Source organism: Anomaloglossus baeobatrachus, chromosome 4 (genome assembly GCF_048569485.1).
Source record: "Anomaloglossus baeobatrachus isolate aAnoBae1 chromosome 4, aAnoBae1.hap1, whole genome shotgun sequence".
NCBI lineage: Eukaryota > Metazoa > Chordata > Amphibia > Anura > Aromobatidae > Anomaloglossus > Anomaloglossus baeobatrachus.
The window spans coordinates 101,082,915-101,105,514 of NC_134356.1; the positions used below are offsets into that span (position 1 = coordinate 101,082,915).

Sequence of the window (22,600 nt, forward strand, 5' to 3'; positions counted from 1 at the left end):
CTTCACAGCTAACCACTGAGCTATCACATGCCCTAGATCAGTCACAGGAAAAGTTTTACCATAGATCTTCTGCCACAGCTCTTTCAGCAAGCGGTAAGTGCTTACAATACAGCTGTCATTGAGACAAGTCTCGGGAGCTATTTTCCTTCACAATCACCCAATGAACAAGCAAAACCTTATTGATTGGGTGAAATGATAATTTGTATTGCAGAAAAGATCATCGTTCTCGGCAGCACGTCTGTTTAAGGACCCGTGTTACCGAGAACAAGGATAGCCTATGTGCACAAAGAAGGGAATTTTGTTACTTACCGTAAATTCCTTTTCTTCTAGCTCCAATTGGGAGACCCAGACGATTGGGTGTATAGCTACTGCCTCCGGAGGCCACACAAAGTATTATACTAAAAAGTGTAAGGCCCCTCCCCTTCTGCCTATACACCCCCCGTGGGATCACGGGCTGCTCAGTTTTAGTGCAAAAGCAAGAAGGAGGAAAGCCAATAACTGGTTAAACAAATTCAATCCGAAGGAACATCGGAGAACTGAAACCATTCAACATGAACAACATGTGTACCCGAACAAACCAAAAATCCCGAAGGAAACAGGGGCGGGTGCTGGGTCTCCCAATTGGAGCTAGAAGAAAAGGAATTTACGGTAAGTAACAAAATTCCCTTCTTCTTCGGCGCTCCATTGGGAGACCCAGACGATTGGGACGTCCAAAAGCAGTCCCTGGGTGGGTAAATTAATACCTCAAGTTTGGACTGTAAAAACAGCCCTTCCCTACATGGAGGCAACCGCCGCCTGCAGGACTCTTCTACTTAGGCTGGCATCCGCCTAAGCGTAGGCATGCACCTGATAACGCTTGGTGAAGGTGTGCAGACTCGACCAGGTAGCCGCCTGGCACACCTGCTGAGCCGTAGCCTGGTGCCGTAATGCCCAGGACGCACCCACGGCTCTGGTAGAATGGGCCTTCAGCCCTGATGGAACCGGAAGCCCAGCAGAACGGTAGGCTTCAAGGATTGGTTCCTTGATCCATCGAGCCAGGGTGGATTTGGCAGCCTGCGACCCCTTGCGCTGACCAGTGACAAGGACAAAGAGTGCATCCGATCGGCGCAGGGGCGCCGTGCGGGAAATGTAGATTCTGGGTGCTCTTCACCAGATCCAACAATGCAAATCCATTTCATATCGATGAAATGGATAAGGACAAAAGGAAGGTAAGGAGATATCCTGATTGTGATGAAAAGGGGATACCACCTTAGGGAGAAACTCCGGAATCGGGCGCAGCACTACCTTGTCTTGGTGAAACACCAGGAAGGGAGCTTTGGATGACCGCGCTGCTAGCTCGGACACTCTCCGAAGAGACGTGACCGCTACCAGAAAGGCCACTTTCTGTGAAAGTCGAGAAAGTGAAACATCCCTCAGAGGCTCGAAGGGCGGCTTCTGGAGAGCAATTAGTACCCTGTTCAGATCCCATGGGTCTAACGGCCTCAGTACGGAGGGACAATGTGACAAACCCCCTGCAGGAACGTGCGTACCTGAGGAAGTCGTGCTAGGCGCTTCTGAAAGAATACAGACAGCGCTGGAACTTGTCCTTTAAGGGAGCCGAGCAACAAACCTGTTTCCCAACCAGATTGCAGGAAGGAAAGAAAAGTAGGCAATGCAAATGGCCAGGGAGACACTCCCTGAGCAGAGCCCTAAGGTAAGAATATCTTCCACGTCCAGTGGTAGATCTTGGCAGACGTCGGCTTCCTAGCCCGTCACATGGTGGCAATGACGTCATGAGATAATCCTGAAGACGCTAGGATCCAGGACTCAATGGCCACCCAGTCAGGTTCAGGGCCGTAGGATTCAGATGGAAAACGGCCCTTGGGACAGTAAGTTTGGCCGGTCTGGTAGTGCCCACGGCTGGCCGACCGTGAGATGCCACAGATCCGGGTACCACGACCTCCTCTGCCAGTCTGGGGCGACGAGGATGGCGCGGCGGCAATCGGAGCTGATCTTGCGTAGCACTCTGGGCAACAGTGCCAGAGGGGGAAACACATAGGGTAGCTGGAACTGCGACCCATCCTGAACTAAGGCGCCTGCCGCCAGAGCTCGTTGATCGTAAGACCACACCATGAAACTCGTGACCTTGGTGTTGTGCCTAGACGCCATTAGGTCGACGTCCGGCCTCCCCCGAAGGTGGATAAGCGTAGTGTTTCTGGACTGCTCCTCTGAGTCAGAGAGGCCCAAAAAGTACTGAATTTACGCTTGGGATACCTGAAATGGAATTTCTCCTGCTGAAGCTGCCTCCTCCACTGGAGGGGCTGAGGGAGAAATATCCACCAGTGTATTGATGGGCGCTATGAGATCATTCACCATGGCGTCCCATTAGGAGCATCCAGAATGAAAGCGGTCTCAGGATCAGAAACCTGATCAGCTACCTCATCATACAGAGAATCCTCTCGCTGAGACCCTGACCAGTGTGTGAAGTCGAGGGTCTCTCCCAGCGAGCTCGCTTAGGCTGTCTGGGACTGTCGTCCGTGTCAGAGCCTTCAGTCTGGGATGTATGGGACCCCCTTGGAGCACGGATTAGTTCCAACTGAGGGAGACCGGGGAGCCTTGATTCAACAATGCCCATGGTCTGAGTCACCGCCCTGGACTGCAAAGTTGCTAGAATTTTGTTCATAGTCCAAGACATTTTATCAGCAAAAAAACTGCAAACTCTGTCCTCTGGACAGTTTCACAGGTGGCCCTCTCTGGGCCACCACTAGCAGAGACTCTACCCATTAGGGGTTAGTGGAACCTGCCGGTAAAACAGCCTCACGTGCGGTACAGACAGCATAGAAAGCCTGTGCCTTGGCCCCCTTGCTCTATGCTGACGACATGCTGTTGTCTCCTCAGAGCTATCTAGGGGTATATCGCCAAGAAGCGACCGTACAGCCACAAGTCTCAGCCGCGCCGCAGCCTCCAGCGCGGCAGTTTCCCACAGATAAACTCACTCAGCTAAGCTGCAGTGAGTATAGTCCAAGCGCGCAGCGCTGTTGTCACTCGGCCAACTAACACGCCCAGCAATGCTGGCGTGTGTCTGTGTATGGTCTTGCAAATATAAGTACAAGGATAAAGTACACAAAAAAACACTGTGGCAATAGTGGGGTCAGCACCAAGGTGCTGCTTACCGCCCGCATAAGCGGGTAAGTGGTCGCCAGAATCCCTTTGCTGGGTCTCCCAGAGCCTGTGTCCGTTCTCCAGCTTAGATTGCCTGCAGGAATGGCTGCCGGCGTCCTGTGAAGAGGGGCGGGCCGTGGGCGGGCCCCAGACAAGAGCGGGAAACTGGCGTCCCCCTGTGCCCAGTGAGAGGGCTGGAGTATGTAAATAAGACTCCAGCCCTCGGCCGCTGATCATTGTACAGCGTCTCGCCCCTTCCCTGACTGGCAGGGTTGGGGGCGGGAACGAAACGTAACTAGGCCGCAAAAGCCGGGGACTAGATTTATAAGCGCTGCCGTCGTAAAAGCACGGCAGCGCGAAAGTCCCCGGCGCACCACGAGTCTCAGCCGCGCCGCAGCTCCAGCAGCGGCTGGCGCGGTAGTTCCCGACACATAAACTCACTCAGCTAAGCTGCAGTGAGTAAAGCCCAAGCGCGCAGCGCTACTGTCCCCGGCGCACTAACACACCCAGCAACGCTGGAGTGTGTCTGTGCATAGACTGTACGGGGACACAGAGTACCTTAACGTTGCAGGGCCTGTCCCTGACGATACTCCGCTCCATTCCAGCAGGATCTCCGGGTCTGTGGATGGAGCCCGGCCTCAGAGCCTGGAGGCCGGTAAGATCCCACTTCACCAGAGCCCTCAGGGGGATGGGGAAGGAAAGCAGCATGTGGGCTCCAGCCTCCGTACCCGCAATGGGTACCTCAACCTTAACAAACACCGCCGACAAGAGTGGGGTGAGAAGGGAGCATGCTGGGGGCCCTAGTATGGGCCCTCTTTTCTTCCATCCGACATAGTCAGCAGCTGCTGCTGACTAAAACAGTGGAGCTATGCGTGGATGTCTGACCTCCTTCGCACAAAGCTTGAAAACTGAGCAGCCAGTGATCCCACGGGGGGTGTATAGGCAGAAGGGGAGGGGCCTTACACTTTTTAGTGTAATACTTTGTGTGGCCTCCGGAGGCAGTAGCTATACACCCAATCGTCTGGGTCTCCCAATGGAGCGCCGAAGAAACCGTCGCTGTTTGTTCTGTTTGCATCTGAAGTGCGGTCTGCTAGTGTAAACAAGCATTTAACAAGTAGCCATTTTTTCAAATTCTCAATTCATGCTTAAAATCTGTATTCAGTTTAAGATTTTTACATTACTGAGAGGAGATGGCAGTTGCTATAAGATTTTAGGGGCAGGAGCGACGGGCTGGGGGGCAGGAGCGACGGGCTGGAGGGCAGGAGCGACGGGCTGGAGGGCAGGAGCGACGGGCTGGAGGGCAGGCGCGACGGGCTGGAGGGCAGGCGCGACGGGCTGGAGGGCAGGCGCGACGGGCTGGAGGGCAGGCGCGACGGGCTGGAGGGCAGGCGCGACGGGCTGGAGGGCAGGCGCGACGGGCTGGAGGGCAGGCGCGACGGGCTGGAGGGCAGGCGCGACGGGCTGGAGGGCAGGCGCGACGGGCTGGAGGGCAGGCGCGACGGGCTGGAGGGCAGGCGCGACGGGCTGGAGGGCAGGCGCGACGGGCTGGAGGGCAGGCGCGACGGGCTGGAGGGCAGGCGCGACGGGCTGGAGGGCAGGCGCGACGGGCTGGAGGGCAGGCGCGACGGGCTGGAGGGCAGGCGCGACGGGCTGGAGGGCAGGCGCGACGGGCTGGAGGGCAGGCGCGACGGGCTGGAGGGCAGGCGCGACGGGCTGGAGGGCAGGCGCGACGGGCTGGAGGGCAGGCGCGACGGGCTGGAGGGCAGGCGCGACGGGCTGGAGGGCAGGCGCGACGGGCTGGAGGGCAGGCGCGACGGGCTGGAGGGCAGGCGCGACGGGCTGGAGGGCAGGCGCGACGGGCTGGAGGGCAGGCGCGACGGGCTGGAGGGCAGGAGCGACGGGCTGGAGGGCAGGAGCGACGGGCTGGAGGGCAGGAGCGACGGGCTGGAGGGCAGGAGCGACGGGCTGGAGGGCAGGAGCGACGGGCTGGAGGGCAGGAGCGACGGGCTGGAGGGCAGGAGCGACGGGCTGGAGGGCAGGAGCGACGGGCTGGAGGGCAGAGCTCCACCCATCTACATAGAATCTTATCAGTAACAACTGCAGTCTCCCATCTCAAGAATTGAGAATTTTGAAGCAATGATCAGTGTGGTGGAGAAAGAAGCAGATATCTCTGATAAGATATATTTTTAAAGTTTCTTACTTTCACACGTATGGCTTGATTTATAGAGAAAAAGAAGGGAATTTTGTTTACTTACCGTAAATTCCTTTTCTTCTAGCTCCAATTGGGAGACCCAGACAATTGGGGTGTATAGCTTCTGCCTCCGGAGGCCACACAAAGTATTACACTTAAAAGTGTAAAGCCCCTCCCCTTCTGCCTATACATCCCCCCGTGCCTCACGGGCTCCTCAGTTTTGGTGCAAAAGCAAGAAGGAGGAAAAGTTATAAATTGGTTTAAAGTAAAGTCAATCCGAAGAAATTTCGGAGAACTGAAACCATTGAACATGAACAACATGTGTACACAAAGAACAACAGCCCGAAGGGAACAGGGGCGGGTGCTGGGTCTCCCAATTGGAGCTAGAAGAAAAGGAATTTACGGTAAGTAAACAAAATTCCCTTCTTTGTCGCTCCATTGGGAGACCCAGACAATTGGGACGTCCAAAAGCAGTCCCTGGGTGGGTAAAGTAAAACCTCGAAATAGAGCCGTAAAACGGCCCCTTCCTACAGGTGGGCAACCGCCGCCTGAAGGACCTGCCTTCCTAGGCTGGCATCTGCCGAAGCATAGGTATGCACCTGATAGTGTTTCGTGAAAGTGTGCAGGCTCGACCAGGTAGCTGCCTGACACACCTGCTGAGCCGTAGCCTGGTGCCGCAAGGCCCAGGACGCACCCACGGCTCTGGTAGAATGGGCCCTTAGCCCTGAGGGAACCGGAAGCCCAGAAGATCGGTAGGCTTCGAGAATAGGTTCCTTGATCCACCGAGCCAGGGTTGATTTGGAAGCCTGTGACCCTTTACGCTGGCCAGCGACAAGGACAAAGAGCACATCCGAGCGGCGCAGGGGCGCCGTACGAGAAATGTAGAGTCTGAGTGCTCTCACCAGATCTAACAAGTGCAAATCCTTTTCACATTGGTGAACTGGATGAGGACAAAAAGAGGGTAAGGAGATATCCTGATTGAGATGAAAGGGGGATACCACCTTAGGGAGAAAATCCGGAACCGGGCGCAGAACCACCTTGTCCTGGTGAAACACCAGGAAAGGGGCTTTGCATGACAGCGCTGCTAGCTCAGACACTCTCCGAAGTGATGTGACTGCTACTAGGAAGGCCACTTTCTGCGAAAGGCGTGAGAGAGGAATATCCCTCATTGGCTCGAAAGGTGGTTTCTGAAGAGCCATCAGCACCCTGTTCAGATCCCAGGGTTCTAACGGCCGCTTGTAAGGAGGGACTATGTGACAAACCCCCTGCAGGAACGTGCGGACCTGTGGAAGTCTGGCTAGGCGCTTCTGAAAGAACACAGAGAGCGCTGAGACTTGTCCCTTAAGGGAGCCGAGCGACAAACCTTTTTCCAATCCGGATTGAAGGAAGGAAAGGAAAGTGGGCAAGGCAAATGGCCAGGGAGAAAAACCCTGATCAGAGCACCAAGATAAGAATATCCTCCACGTCCTGTGGTAGATCTTGGCGGACGTTGGTTTCCTAGCCTGTCTCATAGTGGCAATGACCTCTTGAGATAACCCTGAAGACGCTAGGATCCAGGACTCAATGGCCACACAGTCAGGTTGAGGGCCGCAGAATTCAGATGGAAAAACGGTCCTTGAGACAGCAAGTCTGGCCGGTCTGGTAGTGCCCACAGTTGGCCCACCGTGAGATGCCACAGATCCGGGTACCACGACCTCCTCGGCCAGTCTGGAGCGACGAGGATGGCGCGGCGGCAGTCGGACCTGATCTTGCGTAACACTCTGGGCAACAGTGCCAGAGGAGGAAACACATAAGGGAGTTGGAACTGCGACCAATCCTGAACTAAAGCGTCTGCCGCCAGAGCTCTGTGATCTTGAGACCGTGCCATGAATGTCGGGACCTTCTGGTTGTGCCGGGACGCCATTAGGTCGACGTCCGGCATCCCCCAGCGGCAACAGATCTCCTGAAACACGTCCGGGTGAAGGGACCATTCCCCTGCGTCCATGCCCTGGCGACTGAGAAAGTCTGCTTCCCAGTTTTCTACGCCCGGGATGTGAACTGCGGATATGGTGGAGGCTGTGGCTTCCACCCATAGCAGAATCCGCCGGACTTCCTGGAAGGCTTGCCGACTGCGTGTTCCGCCTTGGTGGTTGATGTATGCCACCGCTGTGGAGTTGTCCGACTGAATTCGGATCTGCTTGCCTTCCAGCCACGGCTGGAACGCCTTTAGGGCAAGATACACTGCCCTTATCTCCAGAACATTGATCTGAAGGGAGGACTCTGGCTGAGTCCAAGTACCCTGAGCTCTGTGGTGGAGAAAGACCGCTCCCCACCCTGACAGGCTCGCGTCCGTCGTGACCACAGCCCAGGATGGGGGCAGGAAGGATTTCCCCTTCGACAGAGAAGTGGGAAGAAGCCACCACTGAAGGGAAGCCTTGGCTGCCCGAGACAGGGAGACGTTCCTGTCGAGGGACGTCGACTTCCTGTCCCATTTGCGGAGAATGTCCCATTGAAGTGGACGCAGATGAAACTGCGCAAAAGGAACTGCCTCCATTGCTGCTACCATCTTCCCTAGGAAGTGCATGAGGCGCTGCAAGGGGTGTGACTGGCCTTGAAGGAGAGATAGCGTTCACTGCAGACAGGGGTGCAGTTTGTCCAGCGGAAGTTTCACTATCGCTGAGAGAGTATGAAACTCCATGCCAAGATATGTCAGTGATTGGGCCGGTGTCAGATTTGACTTTGGAAAATTGATGATCCATCCGAAACTCTGGAGAGTCTCTAGAGCAATGCTCAGGCTGTGTTGGCATGCCACTTGAGAGGGTGCCTTGACAAGCAGATCGTCTAAGTAAGGGATCACCGAGTGTCCCTGAGAGTGCAGAACTGCTACTACTGTTGCCATGACCTTGGTGAAGACCCGTGGGGCTGTCGCCAAGCCGAAAGGCAGTGCCACGAACTGAAGGTGTTCGTCCCCTATGGCGAAACGCATGAAGCGCTGATGCTCTGGAGCAATCGGTACGTGGAGATAAGCATCTTTGATGTCGATTGATGCTAGAAAATCTCCTTGGGACATTGAGGCGATGACGGAGCGGAGCGATTCCATCCGGAACCGCCTGGTTTTTACATGTTTGTTGAGCAGTTTTAGGTCCAGAACAGGACGGAAGGATCCGTCCTTTTTCGGCACCACGAACAAGTTGGAGTAAAAACCGTGACCCTGTTGCTGAAAAGGAACAGGGATCACCACTCCTTCTGCCTTCAGAGTGCACACCGCCTGAAGAAGAGCATCGGCTCGCTCGGGGGGCGGCGATGTTCTGAAGAACCGAGTCGGAGGACGAGAGTTGAACTCTATCCTGTAACCGTGAGACAGAATGTCTCTCACCCAACGGTCTTTTACCTGTGGCAGCCAGGCGTCGCAAAAGCGGGAAAGCCTGCCACCGACCGAGGATGCGGTTTGGGGAGGCCGAAAGTCATGAGGAGGCCGCTTTGGGAGCGGTTCCCCCGGCGGTCTTTTTAGGACGTGACTTAGACCGCAATGAATAGGAGTTCCTCTGATCCTTCTGAGGCCTTTTGGACGAGGAGAATTGAGACCTGCCCGCGGACCGAAACCTCGATTGTACCTTCCGTGGTTGAGGTCTGTTTGGTTTGGACTGGGGTAAGGATGAGTCCTTTCCCTTGGATTGTTTAATGATTTCATCCAATCGCTCACCAAACAGACGGTCGCCAGAAAATGGCAAACCGGTTAAGAACTTTTTGGAAGCAGAGTCTGCCTTCCATTCACGTAGCCACATGGCCCTGCGGACTGCCACCGAATTGGCGGATGCTACCGCCGTACGGCTCGCAGAGTCCAGTACAGCATTAATGGCGTAGGACGCAAACGCCGACGCCTGAGAGGTTAAGGACACCACTTGCGGAGCAGACGTACGTGTGACTGCATTAATCTGCGCATGACAAGCTGAGATAGCTTGGAGTGCCCATACGGCTGCGAATGCTGGAGCAAAAGACGCGCCGATAGCTTCATAGATGGATTTCAACCAGAGCTCCATCTGTCTGTCAGTGGCATCTTTGAGTGAAGCCCCATCTTCCACTGCAACTATGGATCTAGCCGCCAGTCTGGAGACTGGAGGATCCACCTTGGGACACTGAGTCCAGCCCTTGACAACGTCAGGGGGGGAAGGGATAACGTGTATCCTTAAGGCGCTTGGAAAAACGCTTATCTGGACAAGCTCGGTGTTTCTGGACTGCCTCTCTGAAGTCAGAGTGATCCAGAAACGTACTCAATGTACGCTTGGGAAACCTGAAACGGAATTTCTCCTGCTGAGAAGCTGACTCCTCAATTGGAGGAGCTGGGGGAGAAATATCCAACACCTGATTGATGGTCGCTATAAGGTCATTCACTATGGCGTCACCTTCAGGTGTATCTAGGTTGAGAGCGGCATCAGGATCAGAATCCTGATCTGCTACTTCCGCTTCATCATCCAGAGAGTCCTCCTGCTGAGACTCCGAACAGTGTGATGAGGTCGAGGGAATTTCCCAGCGAGCCCGTTTAGGCGGCCTGGGACTGCGGTCCGTGTCAGAGACCTCACCCTGGGACCTATGGGTCACCCCAGGAGCACTTTGCTGCTCCAACTGAGGGGGGCCTGGGGTCAATGATTGAACAGTGCCCGTGGCCTGAGTCACCGGTCTGGACTGTAAGGCTTCTAGTATCTTAGCAGACCATTTATCCATACTCTCAGACAGTTTGTCAGCAAATACTGCAAACTCCGTCCCTGTCACCTGGACAGTGGTAGCAGGTGGTTCCACCTGGGCCACCAGTAGCAGAGGCTCCGGCTGAGTAAGTGCCACAGGGGCCGAGCATTGCACACAATGAGGATCGGTGGAACCTGCCGGTAGTATAGCCGCACATGAGGTACAGGTTGCAAAGTAAGCCTGTGCTTTGGCACCCTTGCTTTTTGCGGACGACATGCTGTTGTCTCCTCTGAGTACAATCCAGGAGGGTATATAGCCAAAAATCAACAGTGCGACCGTACAGTGTAAATGTATAGCATATAAGCATATATATATATATATGTACACTTCGGCACTCAGTGGGGCCAGCACCCAGGTGCTGCTTACCGACCGCTCAAAGCGGTTGTGTGACCACCAGATTCCCTTGCCTGGGCCTCCCAGAGCCGTGTTGTCTCTCCTCTCCAGCGTCAGAAGTGCTGACAGGAATGGCTGCCGGCGTTCTGTGGGGAGGAGGGGGCCGTGGGCGTGCCCTAGAAAGTGCGGGAATCTGATGCCCCACTGAGCTGAGTGAGGGGGGAGGAGGATACAGAGTATGCTCCAGCCCTCAGCGCTGACGTCCTGTGCAGCGTCCCGCCCTTCCCCTGACTGGCAGGCCTGGGGTCGGGAATATGCGATACTAGGCCGCAAAAGCCGGGGACTAAAGTTATAAGCGCGGCCGGCAAATAAGCGCGGCCGGCGCGGTAGTCCCCGGCGCACTAACACACCCAGCAGTGCTGCAGTGTGTATGGCACAAGCGCTCCATGCGCGGTCCCCCAGGGGGACACAGAGTACCTCACAGTAGCAGGGCCTTGTCCCTGACGATACCCGGCTCCTGTCCAGCAGATTCCCCAGGGGCTGCGGAGGGAGCACGGTCTCAGTGCCTGGAGACCGATTAGGATCCCACTTCACCCAGAGCCCATTAAGGGATGGGGAAGGAAAACAGCATGTGGCTCCTGCCTGTGTACCCGCAATGGGTACCTCAACCTTAACAGCACCGCCGACCAGTGGGGTGAGAATGGAGCATGCTGGGGGCCCTGTTACGGGCCCTCTTTTCTTCCATCCGACATAGTCAGCAGCTGCTGCTGACCAAGATGTGGAGCTATGCGTGGATGTCAGCCTCCTTCGCACAAAGCATGAAAACTGAGGAGCCCGTGAGGCACGGGGGGTGTATAGGCAGAAGGGGAGGGGCTTTACACTTTTAAGTGTAATACTTTGTGTGGCCTCCGGAGGCAGAAGCTATACACCCCAATTGTCTGGGTCTCCCAATGGAGCGACAAAGAAAAATGGTTACCCCCTTAAGGCTACGGTCAGTATTTTAGATCAGTAATGTGTAAGCCAAAACCAGGAGTGGATCAATCAGAGGTATAAGAGAAAAACAGGCACCATATCTGCATTTTGTACCCACTGCTGATTTTTGCTTACAAATACTGATGTACAATACTGACCAAACACTGGTCGTGTGAACATGGCCTAAAAGAGAACCTGTCCGCATGCTTTTGTAATTTAAGGACATGGCTGTAATGGATCTGTAATACAGACTTGTCATTCACAGACCAGGGGCAGGCAGAGAGGCCGGGGAATCACAGACAGGGAGGAGAAGACAAAGGGGAGAGTCGGCCCCTGTGCACCAAAATGAAATTAGCAGAAAACTTCACATGCTGATTTAAAAAAAAGCGGATTTCTTCAAAGTTATTAATGTAATCAATATTTCCACTACATTACAGCCATGTCTTCACTGTACATTACAATATCACGTTGTCAGGTTCTCTAAGTCAGAGGTCCCCAACTCCAGTCCTCAAGGCCCACCAACAGTGCAGGTTTTTGGGATTTCCTTAGTATTGCACAGGTGTTAATGTAATTACCTGCCCAGGTGCTGGTTCCAACAGCAGTGCAATGCTAAGGAAATCCTGAAAACATGCGCTGTTAGTGTGCCTTGAGGACTGGAGTTGGGGAACCCTGCTCTAAGTGAAGGCCGATCAGTAGATATGTTGGTCAGCGGTCACATAACACTGACTTGTACATTATAAATGGCTCAATATTGAACATTCCTCAGATAATTACATCTCCCCCGTTGTGTTAAGATCTGACCGGTCAAGGAGTCTCACCGTGCTTCTTTGGAAGATCCACAGTGAATTTGTGCAGCACTTCTCTTGTATTGCCTTGCAGAGTTCCAAAAAGTGCTCCACTTCCATCTATTACTATGAATCCAAACTTGCTGTCATCAGAAAGGAGAGCTGTAAGAGCCTGCAAGAACAACATTCCCGAAACGTCAGCTTCTGAAAGAAGGCAATGTATGGCGATTTTACATTTAAAGTAGCACTCTGTTTCTTTTGTTGTACTGCACCCTGTCACTCATCCCCATACAGATGCTGCTCTGAGAAGGGGGGAATAATCGCTCCTGTGTTTATTTTTGGAGTAGCATGGTTTACATAGGTTATGTCAGTACTTTGCATCCAGAAGGCCATCTTTTCCCACCATCATGTAGATTAGGTAATTTACTCAAGTATATCTTTTTACAACTGTTCAGTATATAACGCACTAGCCAAACCCCTGAGGAAGCCTTCTCCTGTGGTGATACATGTGGGATCCTCATTGCTAAATGATGCTTTTTCTATTACCCAATTTACCTGGGAGATTCTCTGTAGATGAGCACTTCTCTCCATTATTGAATACTATTTGAAATCACTTTACGGTAGGGTCACGTCATCATCATCATACCGGTCATATGTGTTGTATCACACTCATCTTTTGGACTAGAAAATAAGTTCTGACCCAATGTGAGCATTTTAAAAGGTTTTTATTCGTCTTGTCTATGTTTTTGTGTTTGTTACAGAATATTTATATTGTTCAAAATGTAGGAAGTGAAACTGAACTTTTATATGTAACTTTCCTCTTTTTAGTTATTTAACAGGTTCTGTAGATGCGCAGCTTGACATGTGCAAAATAGCCATCGTCTGGACAGTCCCTGTTCCTTTCACCCTATCATTCAATCAATTTATGGATCTACAATAAAGGACATTTGGATGCAAAAGGTGAGTGCTGCTTCAATTTTTTATTTTTGTGTCTGAATCATTGAGGCTTAGTAGAGTTAATGGTTAAGTGGCTGGTGCAGGACCTCTACATTGTTGCCCAGTAGAAGTGATGGTTAAGTGGGTGGTGCAGGACCTCTACATTGTTGCCCAGTAGAAGTGATGGTTAAGTGGGTGGTGCAGGACCTCTACATTGTTGCCCAGTAGAAGTGATGGTTAAGTGGGTGGTGCAGGACCTCTACATTGTTTGACAATAGCAAACATCACTACAAGACGAGGACCAGGACGGGGGAGGGGGGGTTGTTGTTGGGGGGGACATTACCACAAGGTGAGGCGGACCAGTAATGGAGGAGGAGTGGGGAGATGAGTTACTACAAGAGATTAAGGACCAGGACATGGGGGAGGGGGGATTACTACAAGAAAACGTCCAGATCAGGGAGGGGGGGCATTATTACAAGATGAGGACCAGGACATTACTAAATGGCATTAAAAATGGTGGTATTTTGGTATTAAAGTAAACAAGTAAGTGCACAGTTGTTATCGCCACATCCTTAACTACCCAAGCTAGAAACCTGTACCATAACCCATATGATTAATGTGCTTCTATGTGTGGCCCATATATCCAGCATAATAAATTGTACTTGGAAATGGAAATAAAAAATAAAAAATAAAGCAACACAAGTCCATAATTAATAATAATAATAATAATAATAAATGGACTTGTGTTGCTTTCTCCATTTTTCCCCCATTAAGTGCAATTTATGTACAGAGGTAATTTGATGAGTGTTTATGTGCAGTAACCTGTTGTATCATGCAAGATTAATTGCCTATTTAATTAACACTGAATGTTACTGGTGGGGTTGGATCTTGGTGTTGCTATATATATTGTCTTCAGATTCACTATGTTCACTATGACTGAGGCAAACATGCCTGAAACGCGTAAGCATACGTTTTATGGATTTAAATGATTTAATAAATATGTTTTAAACTCAAGATCCTCCTATGCTCCATATTTTTGTTGTAGAAGCTGGACACTTTTTTCGTATTCACCTGACTGGGATACGGCCCAGAAACCTCCGCACCCAGCCTGAACATCCAATTCAAGAGTCTGGGGAGCTGTTCAACTTGCTGTGTTTGATTGTCCTATGGTCCGGTAAAGTCAGTCTTTTGAGGCAGGTACAAAAGCACAGCTGACCACAGATTTTTGTGCACCACTGAAAAGACTGACACCGCTGAACAAAGGCCAGACGGAGTCTAGTGCAACTCAGCCTCATAACAGTCAATGGATCTGTTGGGCGTTCCATCTGAATCTTGTATTTCAGAAACGTAGATGGAGATCCCAACAAGTACTCCGAGCAGAGACTAAATATAACCAGACCCTAAAAAAAAACCAGTGACCCAAAAATGTTATGTACCTGAAATAGTACTAATAATATTTCAACGCCAAACCTAAAAAACAAGTCTCCACTCAAGTCCATCATCTGTTAAAGGACATATAAGTGGTGCCCACATCACTGGTAGCACAAGGGTCTGAAAAAGCATCTGAAGCTGCAATCCCAAATCAAAATGTCCCCCTCCCAACCAGAAGCTCAGAATATGCCTAAACCACTGGTGGAGACCACGTTACCCTTTATGGAAATTAAAACATTTCTCATCTTACTTTGCATTAATGCCTGTGCAGCATGTGGAGGGTTAAGAAAATCCCTGAATGCAGTGTTTAGGTCTTAGATGGTTGTACTTTATAAAATGGACACATGTTTGGAGGTTTTCTGACACAGAAGCCCCTAGGTCACTTTGCTTGCCAGGAGAGAGGATGAAAGTACACATTAGGCAAGCGTCATAGGTCTAAACCTATTGAAGGGAATACGGGAGGCGGCACTTCAGGACTAGCTCCAAGGCTCATCTCTCACTATGTGCCTCCATGTGTGTCTAACTCACACACTTGCTTACTTCATCTCATCTTCGATCAGGAGACGCCCTTGTTCTCCCGGACACAAGTCCTGACCCGAGACTACTCAACGTTACGCTAGTACCAAGCCAGTGCTCCTCAAGGCATACCTCCGTGTGGAACTTGTTGTCACATAAATACAAGGACGTGTTGATTGGTTTGAAGGGTTCAAAGTCAATGTTCACTTTCTTCTCCTTTCCTTCTTCTGTTACAATTGTTCCGCAGTAAACCACTAAGCCATTCGGTGGTACTGAAAGAAAAGCAGAGATCAGAGAGGAATTCAGATATGCCCGCACTAAAACAGTTCCTGATCAGATCAGTGTTTAAAGAGCTCGTCCACTACTTGAATGTTGATCGCCCATCCTTGGGGGTACTTTGCACACTACGACATCGCAGGTGCGATGTCGGTGGGGTCAAATCGAAAGTGACGCACATCCGGCCTTGCTGTTGACATCGGAGTATGTGAATCCTTTTTACTACGATTAACGAGCGCAAAAGCGTCAAAATCGTATGATCGGTGTAGCATCGGTCATTTCCATAATTTCAGAAGGACCGATGTTACGATGTTGTTCCTCGTTCCTGCGGCAGCACACATCGCTGTGTATGAAGCCGCAGGAGGGAGGAACATCTACCTGCGTCCCGGCTGCAATGAGGAAGGAAAGAGGTGGGCAGGATGTTTACGTCCCGCTCATCTCCGCCCCCCTGCTTCTATTGGCCGCCTGCTGTGTGATGTCGCTAGGACACCACACGACCCGACCCCTTAGGAAGGAGGCGGATCGCCGGCCAGAGCGACGTCGCAGGACAGGTGAGTGCATGTGAAGCTGCCGTAGCGATAATGTTCGCTATGCCAGCCATCACAAGATATTGCAGCTGCGACGGGGGTTACTATCGTGCTCTGCATCGCTACCATCGGCTTGCGATGTCGTACTGTGCAAAGTACCCCTTAGGATAGGTCATCAATGTCTGATCAACCGCGGTCCGACACCCGGCACCACCGCCGATCAAAAGCTCGTCTAAATGAAAAAAAAAAACAAAAAAACACCACACTGCAGCTAGGCCATCTAGAAGAAGGGAATTTTGTTTACTTACCGTAAATTCCTTTTCTTCTAGCTCTAATTGGGAGACCCAGACAATTGGGTGTATAGGCTATGCCTCCGGAGGCCGCACAAAGTACTACACTTAAGTGTTAGGCCCCTCCCCTTCTGCCAATACACCCCCCGTGCTCCCACGGGCTGCTCAGTTTTGGTGCAAAAGCAAGAAGGAGGAAAAAATAATTATAAACTGGTTTAACTTCAATCCGAAGGAAACTCGGAGAACTGAAACCATTCAACATGAACAACATGTGTACACAAAAAAACAGGGGCGGGTGCTGGGTCTCCCAATTAGAGCTAGAAGAAAAGGAATTTACGGTAAGTAAACAAAATTCCCTTCTTTTTCGCTCTATTGGGAGACCCAGACAATTGGGACGTCCAAAAGCAGTCCCTGGGTGGGTAAAATAATACCTCGTAAGAGAGCCGTAAAACGGCCCTTTCCTACAGGTGGGCAACCGCCGCCTGAAGGACTCGTCCACCTAGGCTGGCATCCGCCGCAGCATAGGTATGCACCTGATAGTGCTTCGTGAAAGTGTGCAGGCTCGACCAGGTAGCCGCCTGACACACCTGTTGAGCCGCAGCCTGGTGCCTCAAAGCCCAAGACGCTCCCACGGCTCTGGTAGAATGGGCCTTCAGCCCTGAGGGAACCGGAAGCCCAGCCGAACGGTAAGCTTCGATAATTGGCTCCTTGATCCACCGAGCCAGGGTTGATTTGGAAGCCTGTGACCCTTTACGCTGGCCAGCGACAAGGACAAAGAGTGCATCCGAGCGGCGCAGGGGCGCCGTACGAGAAATGTAGAGTCTGAGTGCTCTCACCAGATCTAACAAATGCAAATCCTTTTCACCTTGGTGAACTGGATGAGGATAAATAGAGGGTAAGGAAATATCCTGATTGAGATGAAAGGGGGATACCACCTTAGGGAGAAACTCCGGAACCGGACGTAGAACCACCTTGTCCTGGTGAAAAACCAGAAAAGGGGCTTTGCACGACAACGCTGCTAGCTCAGACACTCTCCGAAGTGAAGTGACTGCTACTAGAAAAACCACTTTCTGCGAAAGGCGTGAGAGAGAAATATCTCTCATTGGCTCGAATGGTGGTTTCTGAAGAACCATCAGCACCCTGTTTAGATCCCAGGGTTCTAACGGCCGCTTGTAAGGTGGAACGATGTGACAAACACCCTGCAGGAACGTGCGTACCTGTGGAAGTCTAGCTAGGCGCTTCTGGAAAAACACAGAGAGCGCTGAAACTTGTCCCTTAAGGGAACCGAGCGACAAACCCTTTTCCCGTCCAGATTGAAGGAAGGACAGAAAAGTAGGTAATGCAAATGGCCAGGGAGAAAAACCCTGAGCAGAGCACCACGACAGGAAAATTTTCCACGTCCTGTGATAAATCTTGGCGGACGTTGGTTTCCTAGCCTGTCTCATAGTGGCAATGACTTCTTGAGATAACCCTGAAGACGCTAGGATCCAGGAATCAATGGCCACACAGTCAGGTTGAGGGCCGCAGAATTCAGATGGAAAAACGGCCCTTGAGACAGCAAGTCTGGTCGGTCTGGTAGTGCCCACGGTTGGCCGACCGTGAGATGCCACAGATCCGGGTACCACGACCTCCTCTGCCAGTCTGGAGCGACGAGGATGGCGCGGCGGCAGTCGGCCCTGATCTTGCGTAACACTCTGGGCAACAGTGCCAGCGGAGGAAACACATAAGGGAGCTGAAACTGCGACCAATCCTGAACTAAGGCGTCTGCCGCCAGAGCTCTGGGATCTTGAGACCGTGCCATGAACGTTGGTACCTTGTTGTTGTGCCGGGACGCCATGAGGTCGACGTCCGGCACCCCCCAGCGGCAACAGATCTCCTGAAACACGTCCGGGTGAAGGGACCATTCCCCTGCGTCCATGCCCTGGCGACTGAGATAATCTGCTTCCCAGTTTTCCACGCCTGGGATGTGAACTGCGGATATGGTGGAGGCCGTGGCTTCCACCCACATCAAAATCCGCCGGACTTCCTGGAAGGCTTGTCGACTGCGTGTGCCGCCTTGGTGGTTGATGTATGCCACCGCTGTAGAATTGTCCGACTGAATTCGGATCTGCTTGCCTTCCAGCCACTGCTGGAACGCTTTCAGGGCAAGATACACTGCCCGAATTTCCAGAACATTGATCTGAAGCGAGGACTCTTGCCGGGTCCACGTACCCTGAGTCCTGTGGTGGAGAAAAAACCGCTCCCCACCCTGACAGACTTGCGTCCGTCGTGACTACTTCCCAGGATGGGGGTAGGAAGGATTTCCCCTTCGACAATGAAGTGGGAAGAAGCCACCACCGAAGGGAAGCTTTGGTCGCCTGAGAGAGGGAGACGGTCCTGTCGAGGGACGTCGGCTTCCTGTCCCATTTGCGTAGGATGTCCCATTGAAGAGGACGCAGGTGAAACTGCGCGAAAGGGACTGCTTCCATTGCTGCCACCATCTTCCCCAGGAAGTGCATGAGGCGCCTCAAGGGGTGTGACTGGCCTTGAAGGAGAGATTGTACCCCTGTCTGTAGTGACCGCTGCTTGATCAGCGGAAGCTTCACTATCGCTGAGAGGGTATGAAACTCCATGCCAAGGTATGTGAGCGATTGGGCCGGTGTCAGATTTGACTTTGGAAAATTGATGATCCACCCGAAACTCTGGAGAGTCTCCAGGGTAGCGTCGAGGCTGTGTTGGCATGCCTCTAGAGAGGGTGCCTTGATCAACAGATCGTCCAAGTACGGGATCACCGAGTGACCCTGAGAATGGAGGACCGCTACTACAGTAGCCATAACCTTGGTGAAAACCCGCGGGGCTGTTGCCAGGCCGAATGGCAGTGCCACGAACTGCAGGTGTTCGTTTCCTATGGCGAAGCGCAAGAAGCGCTGGTGCTCTGGGGCAATCGGAACGTGGAGATAAGCATCTTTGATATCGATCGATGCAAGGAAATCTCCTTGGGACATTGAGGCGATGACGGAGCGAAGGGATTCCATCCGGAACCGCCTGGTCTTTACGTGTTTGTTGAGAAGTTTCAGGTCTAGGACAGGACGGAAAGACCCGTCCTTCTTTGGGACCACAAACAAGTTGGAGTAAAAACCGTGGCCCTGTTGATGAAGAGGAACAGGGACCACCACTCCTTCTGCCTTCAGAGTGCCCAGCGCCTGCAGAAGAGCCTCGGCTCTCTCGGGAGGCGGAGAAGACCTGAAGAATCGAGTCGGGGGACGAGAGATGAACTCTATCTTGTAACCGTGAGACCGAATGTCTCTCACCCAGCGGTCTTTTATTTGTGGCAGCCAGGTGTCGCAAAAGCGGGAGAGCCTGCCACCGACCGAGGATGCTACTAGAGGAGGTAGAAGTCATGAGGCAGCCGCTTTGTTAGCGGTGCTCCCAATGGCCTTTTTAGGACGTGACTTAGACCGCCATGCATCAGAGTTCCTTTGTTCTTTCTGAGACCTTTTGGACGAGGAGAATTGGGACCTGCCCGCGCCCCGAAAGGACCGAAACCTCGACTGCCCTCTCCTCTGTTGGGAGAGGTTCTGCTTGGGCTGGGGTAAGGATGTATCCTTTCCCTTGGATTGTTTGATGATTTCATCCAGGCGCTCGCCAAAGAGCCTGTCGCCAGAAATTGGCAAACCGGTTAAACGCTTTTTTGGAAGCGGAATCTGCCTTCCACTCCCGTAGCCACAAGGCCCTGCGGACTACTACCGAATTGGCGGTCGCAACTGCCGTACGGCTCACAGAGTCCAGGACAGCATTCATAGCGTAAGACGCAATTGCCAAGGTCTGGGAGGTAATTGGCGCGGCCGCTTCAATTTTCGCTTGACCTGCTGATATAGCTTGTAGCGCCCATACGGCTGCGAATGCTGGGGCAAAAGAAGCTCCGATAGCTTCATAGATGGATTTCATCCAGAGCTCCATCTGCCTGTCAGTGGCATCTTTAAGCGAGGCCCCATCTTCCACTGCAAGTATGGATCTAGCCGCCAGTCTGGAGATTGGAGGATCCACTTTGGGACATTGAATCCAACCTTTAACCACTTCCGGGGGAAAAGGATAACGTGTATCCTTAAGGCGCTTAGAGAAACGCTTATCCGGACAAGCATGGTGATTCTGGATTGCCTCTCTGAAATCAGAGTGGTCTAGAAACATACTCTGTGTACGCTTGGGGAACCTGAAGCGAAATTTCTCCTGCTGAGAAACAGACTCCTCCGCCGGAGGGGCTGAGGGAAGAATATCCAGCAACTGATGAATGGATGCAATAAGATCATTCACTATGGCGTCCCCGTCTGGAGAATTAAGATTGAGAGCGCTCCCAGGATCAGAATCCTGATCAGCTGTTTCCGCATCATCAACCAGAGAATCCCCCCGCTGAGACCCTAAACAATATGATGTCGAGGGAAATTCTAAGCGGGCTCGCTTAGACGATCTGGGGCTAGGTTCTAAGTCCGAACCCTCCGTCTGGGATGTATGAGATACCCCGGGAGGACATTGTTGGTCCAACTGAGGGGGGTCAGGGAACAATGATTCAACAGAGTCCCTTTGCTGAGATACCGGTCTGGACTGCAAGGCTTCTAGTATCTTAGCCATAGTCTCAGAGAGTTGATCCTTAAAGGCTGCAAACTCAGTCCCCGTCACCTGGACAGTGTCAACAGGTGGCTCCCCCTGGGCCCCTCTTAGCAGAGGATCCGGCTGAGGAAGTGTCACAGGGGTCGAACACTGTACACAATGAGGGTCAGTGGAACCTGCCTGTAGCTGGGTCTTACATGCGGCGCAGGCAACATAATAAGCCTGTGTTTTGGCACCCCTGCCTTTTATGGGCGCCATGCTATAGTTTTCCCTGAGTAACACAATAGGGTATATAGCCAGAAAGAACTGTGCTCATACAGTGTAAATTATATACAGTACACAAACAATGTACCCATACAATACAGCACCATGGGGCTAGCACCACATGTGCTGTTTACCAGCCGCCTAAGCGGTTGTGAGGCCACCAGAGACCGTGTCTGGGTCTCCCATGAATATGTCCCTCTCTGCAGCGTCGGTGGAGCTGACAGGAATGGCTGCGGCGTCCTGACGAGCTGAGGAAGCTGTGGGCGTGGCCTAGAAAGAGCGCGAAACGGGCGCTCATACTGTGTACAGTGAGGGGAGTGGAGCATGTAAATCATACTCCAGCCCTCATTGCTGCTCGCTCCGTGCAGCGTCCCGCCCTTCCCCTGCCTGTCAGGGCTGAGGGCGGGAGAAAAAAAAAAAAAAAAAAAAGGAAAACTAGGCCGCAATGAAGCCGGGGACTGTAGTAATAAACGCGGCCGCCGTAAAAGCGCGGTCGCGTGAAAGTCCCCGGCGAACTACAAGTCCCAGCCGCGCCGCAGTGTCCCGTGGCAACGGCGGTCAGTGCGGTAGCCCTTACATATAAACACACTCAGCGACGCTGAGTGTGTAATGGCACATATAGACCCGGTCAGCGCCGCGGTCCCCGGTGCACTAGCACACCCAGCAAAGCTGAGGTGATGCCGTGCGCGTTCCCAATAGGGATACAGAGTACCTTTAAGATGCAGGGCCATGTCCCTGAACGGTATCGGCTCCTATCCATCAGGCTCCACAGGAGTTGTGGATGAAGCCCGGTCTCAGTGCCTAGAGACCGATAAGATCCCACTTCACCCAGAGCCCTAAGGGGGATGGGGAAGGAAAGCAGCATGTGGGCTCCAGCCGCCGTACCCGCAATGGATACCTCAACCTTAACAACACCGCCGACAAAAGTGGGGTGAGAAGGGAGCATGCTGGGGGCCCTATATGGGCCCACTTTTCTTCCATCCGACCTAGTCAGCAGGTGCTGCTGACTAATCTGTGGAGCTGTGCTGTGCGTGTCTGACCTCCTTCGCACAAAGCAAAAAACTGAGCAGCCCGTGGGAGCACGGGGGGTGTATTGGCAGAAGGGGAGGGGCCTAACACTTTTAAGTGTAGTACTTTGTGCGGCCTCCGGAGGCATAGCCTATACACCCAATTGTCTGGGTCTCCCAATAGAGCGAAAAAGAAAAGCAAAATTATCCCCCTGGTGTGCCAGGTGTCACTAGCAGAGCTGATCTTTGTGTGCTAGGACCCAGCAGCAATACTATGCCAACGGACATCTGGCAATCACATGATGACTTGGTACAATAGTTAATTATTGTATTCACTAAATAGCGCTCATTAAGTGACATAAAAGCCAAGGACAGCAGCATTGTGCGCCCCAGGAACCACAGCTGTCTGACAGCCGAGGAAATTACCTGCTCCTGCTAGATTGCAGTGACATGTGCGCACTAGAAAATGGACTCTTAAGAAAAATCCGCACCCTCTCGCAGAATATCGCACCAGCGGCGAAAAAACAAAACAAACAAAAGAAAATATCTTAACTCCTTGACCCCGGGCGTTTTTCCTTTTCTTTTTCGCTCTCCTTCTGAAAGTCGTAACTTTTATTTTTGCGTC

The 22,600-nt window shown here is 52.3% G+C and overlaps 1 protein-coding gene across 1 annotated transcript in view; it reads right to left on the reverse strand.

Annotated features, from left to right (window-relative positions):
• ETF1 (eukaryotic translation termination factor 1) overlaps positions 1–22,600 on the reverse strand; it is a 92,865-nt gene that overhangs the window by 42,254 nt on the left and 28,011 nt on the right. Inside the window, exons 4-5 of the mRNA XM_075344492.1 lie at positions 15,160–15,299; positions 12,178–12,316 (exon numbers count right to left, since the gene is read on the reverse strand). Coding sequence (XP_075200607.1) covers positions 12,178–12,316; positions 15,160–15,299 — 279 coding nt within the window. The remainder of the gene's footprint in view (positions 1–12,177; positions 12,317–15,159; positions 15,300–22,600) is intronic.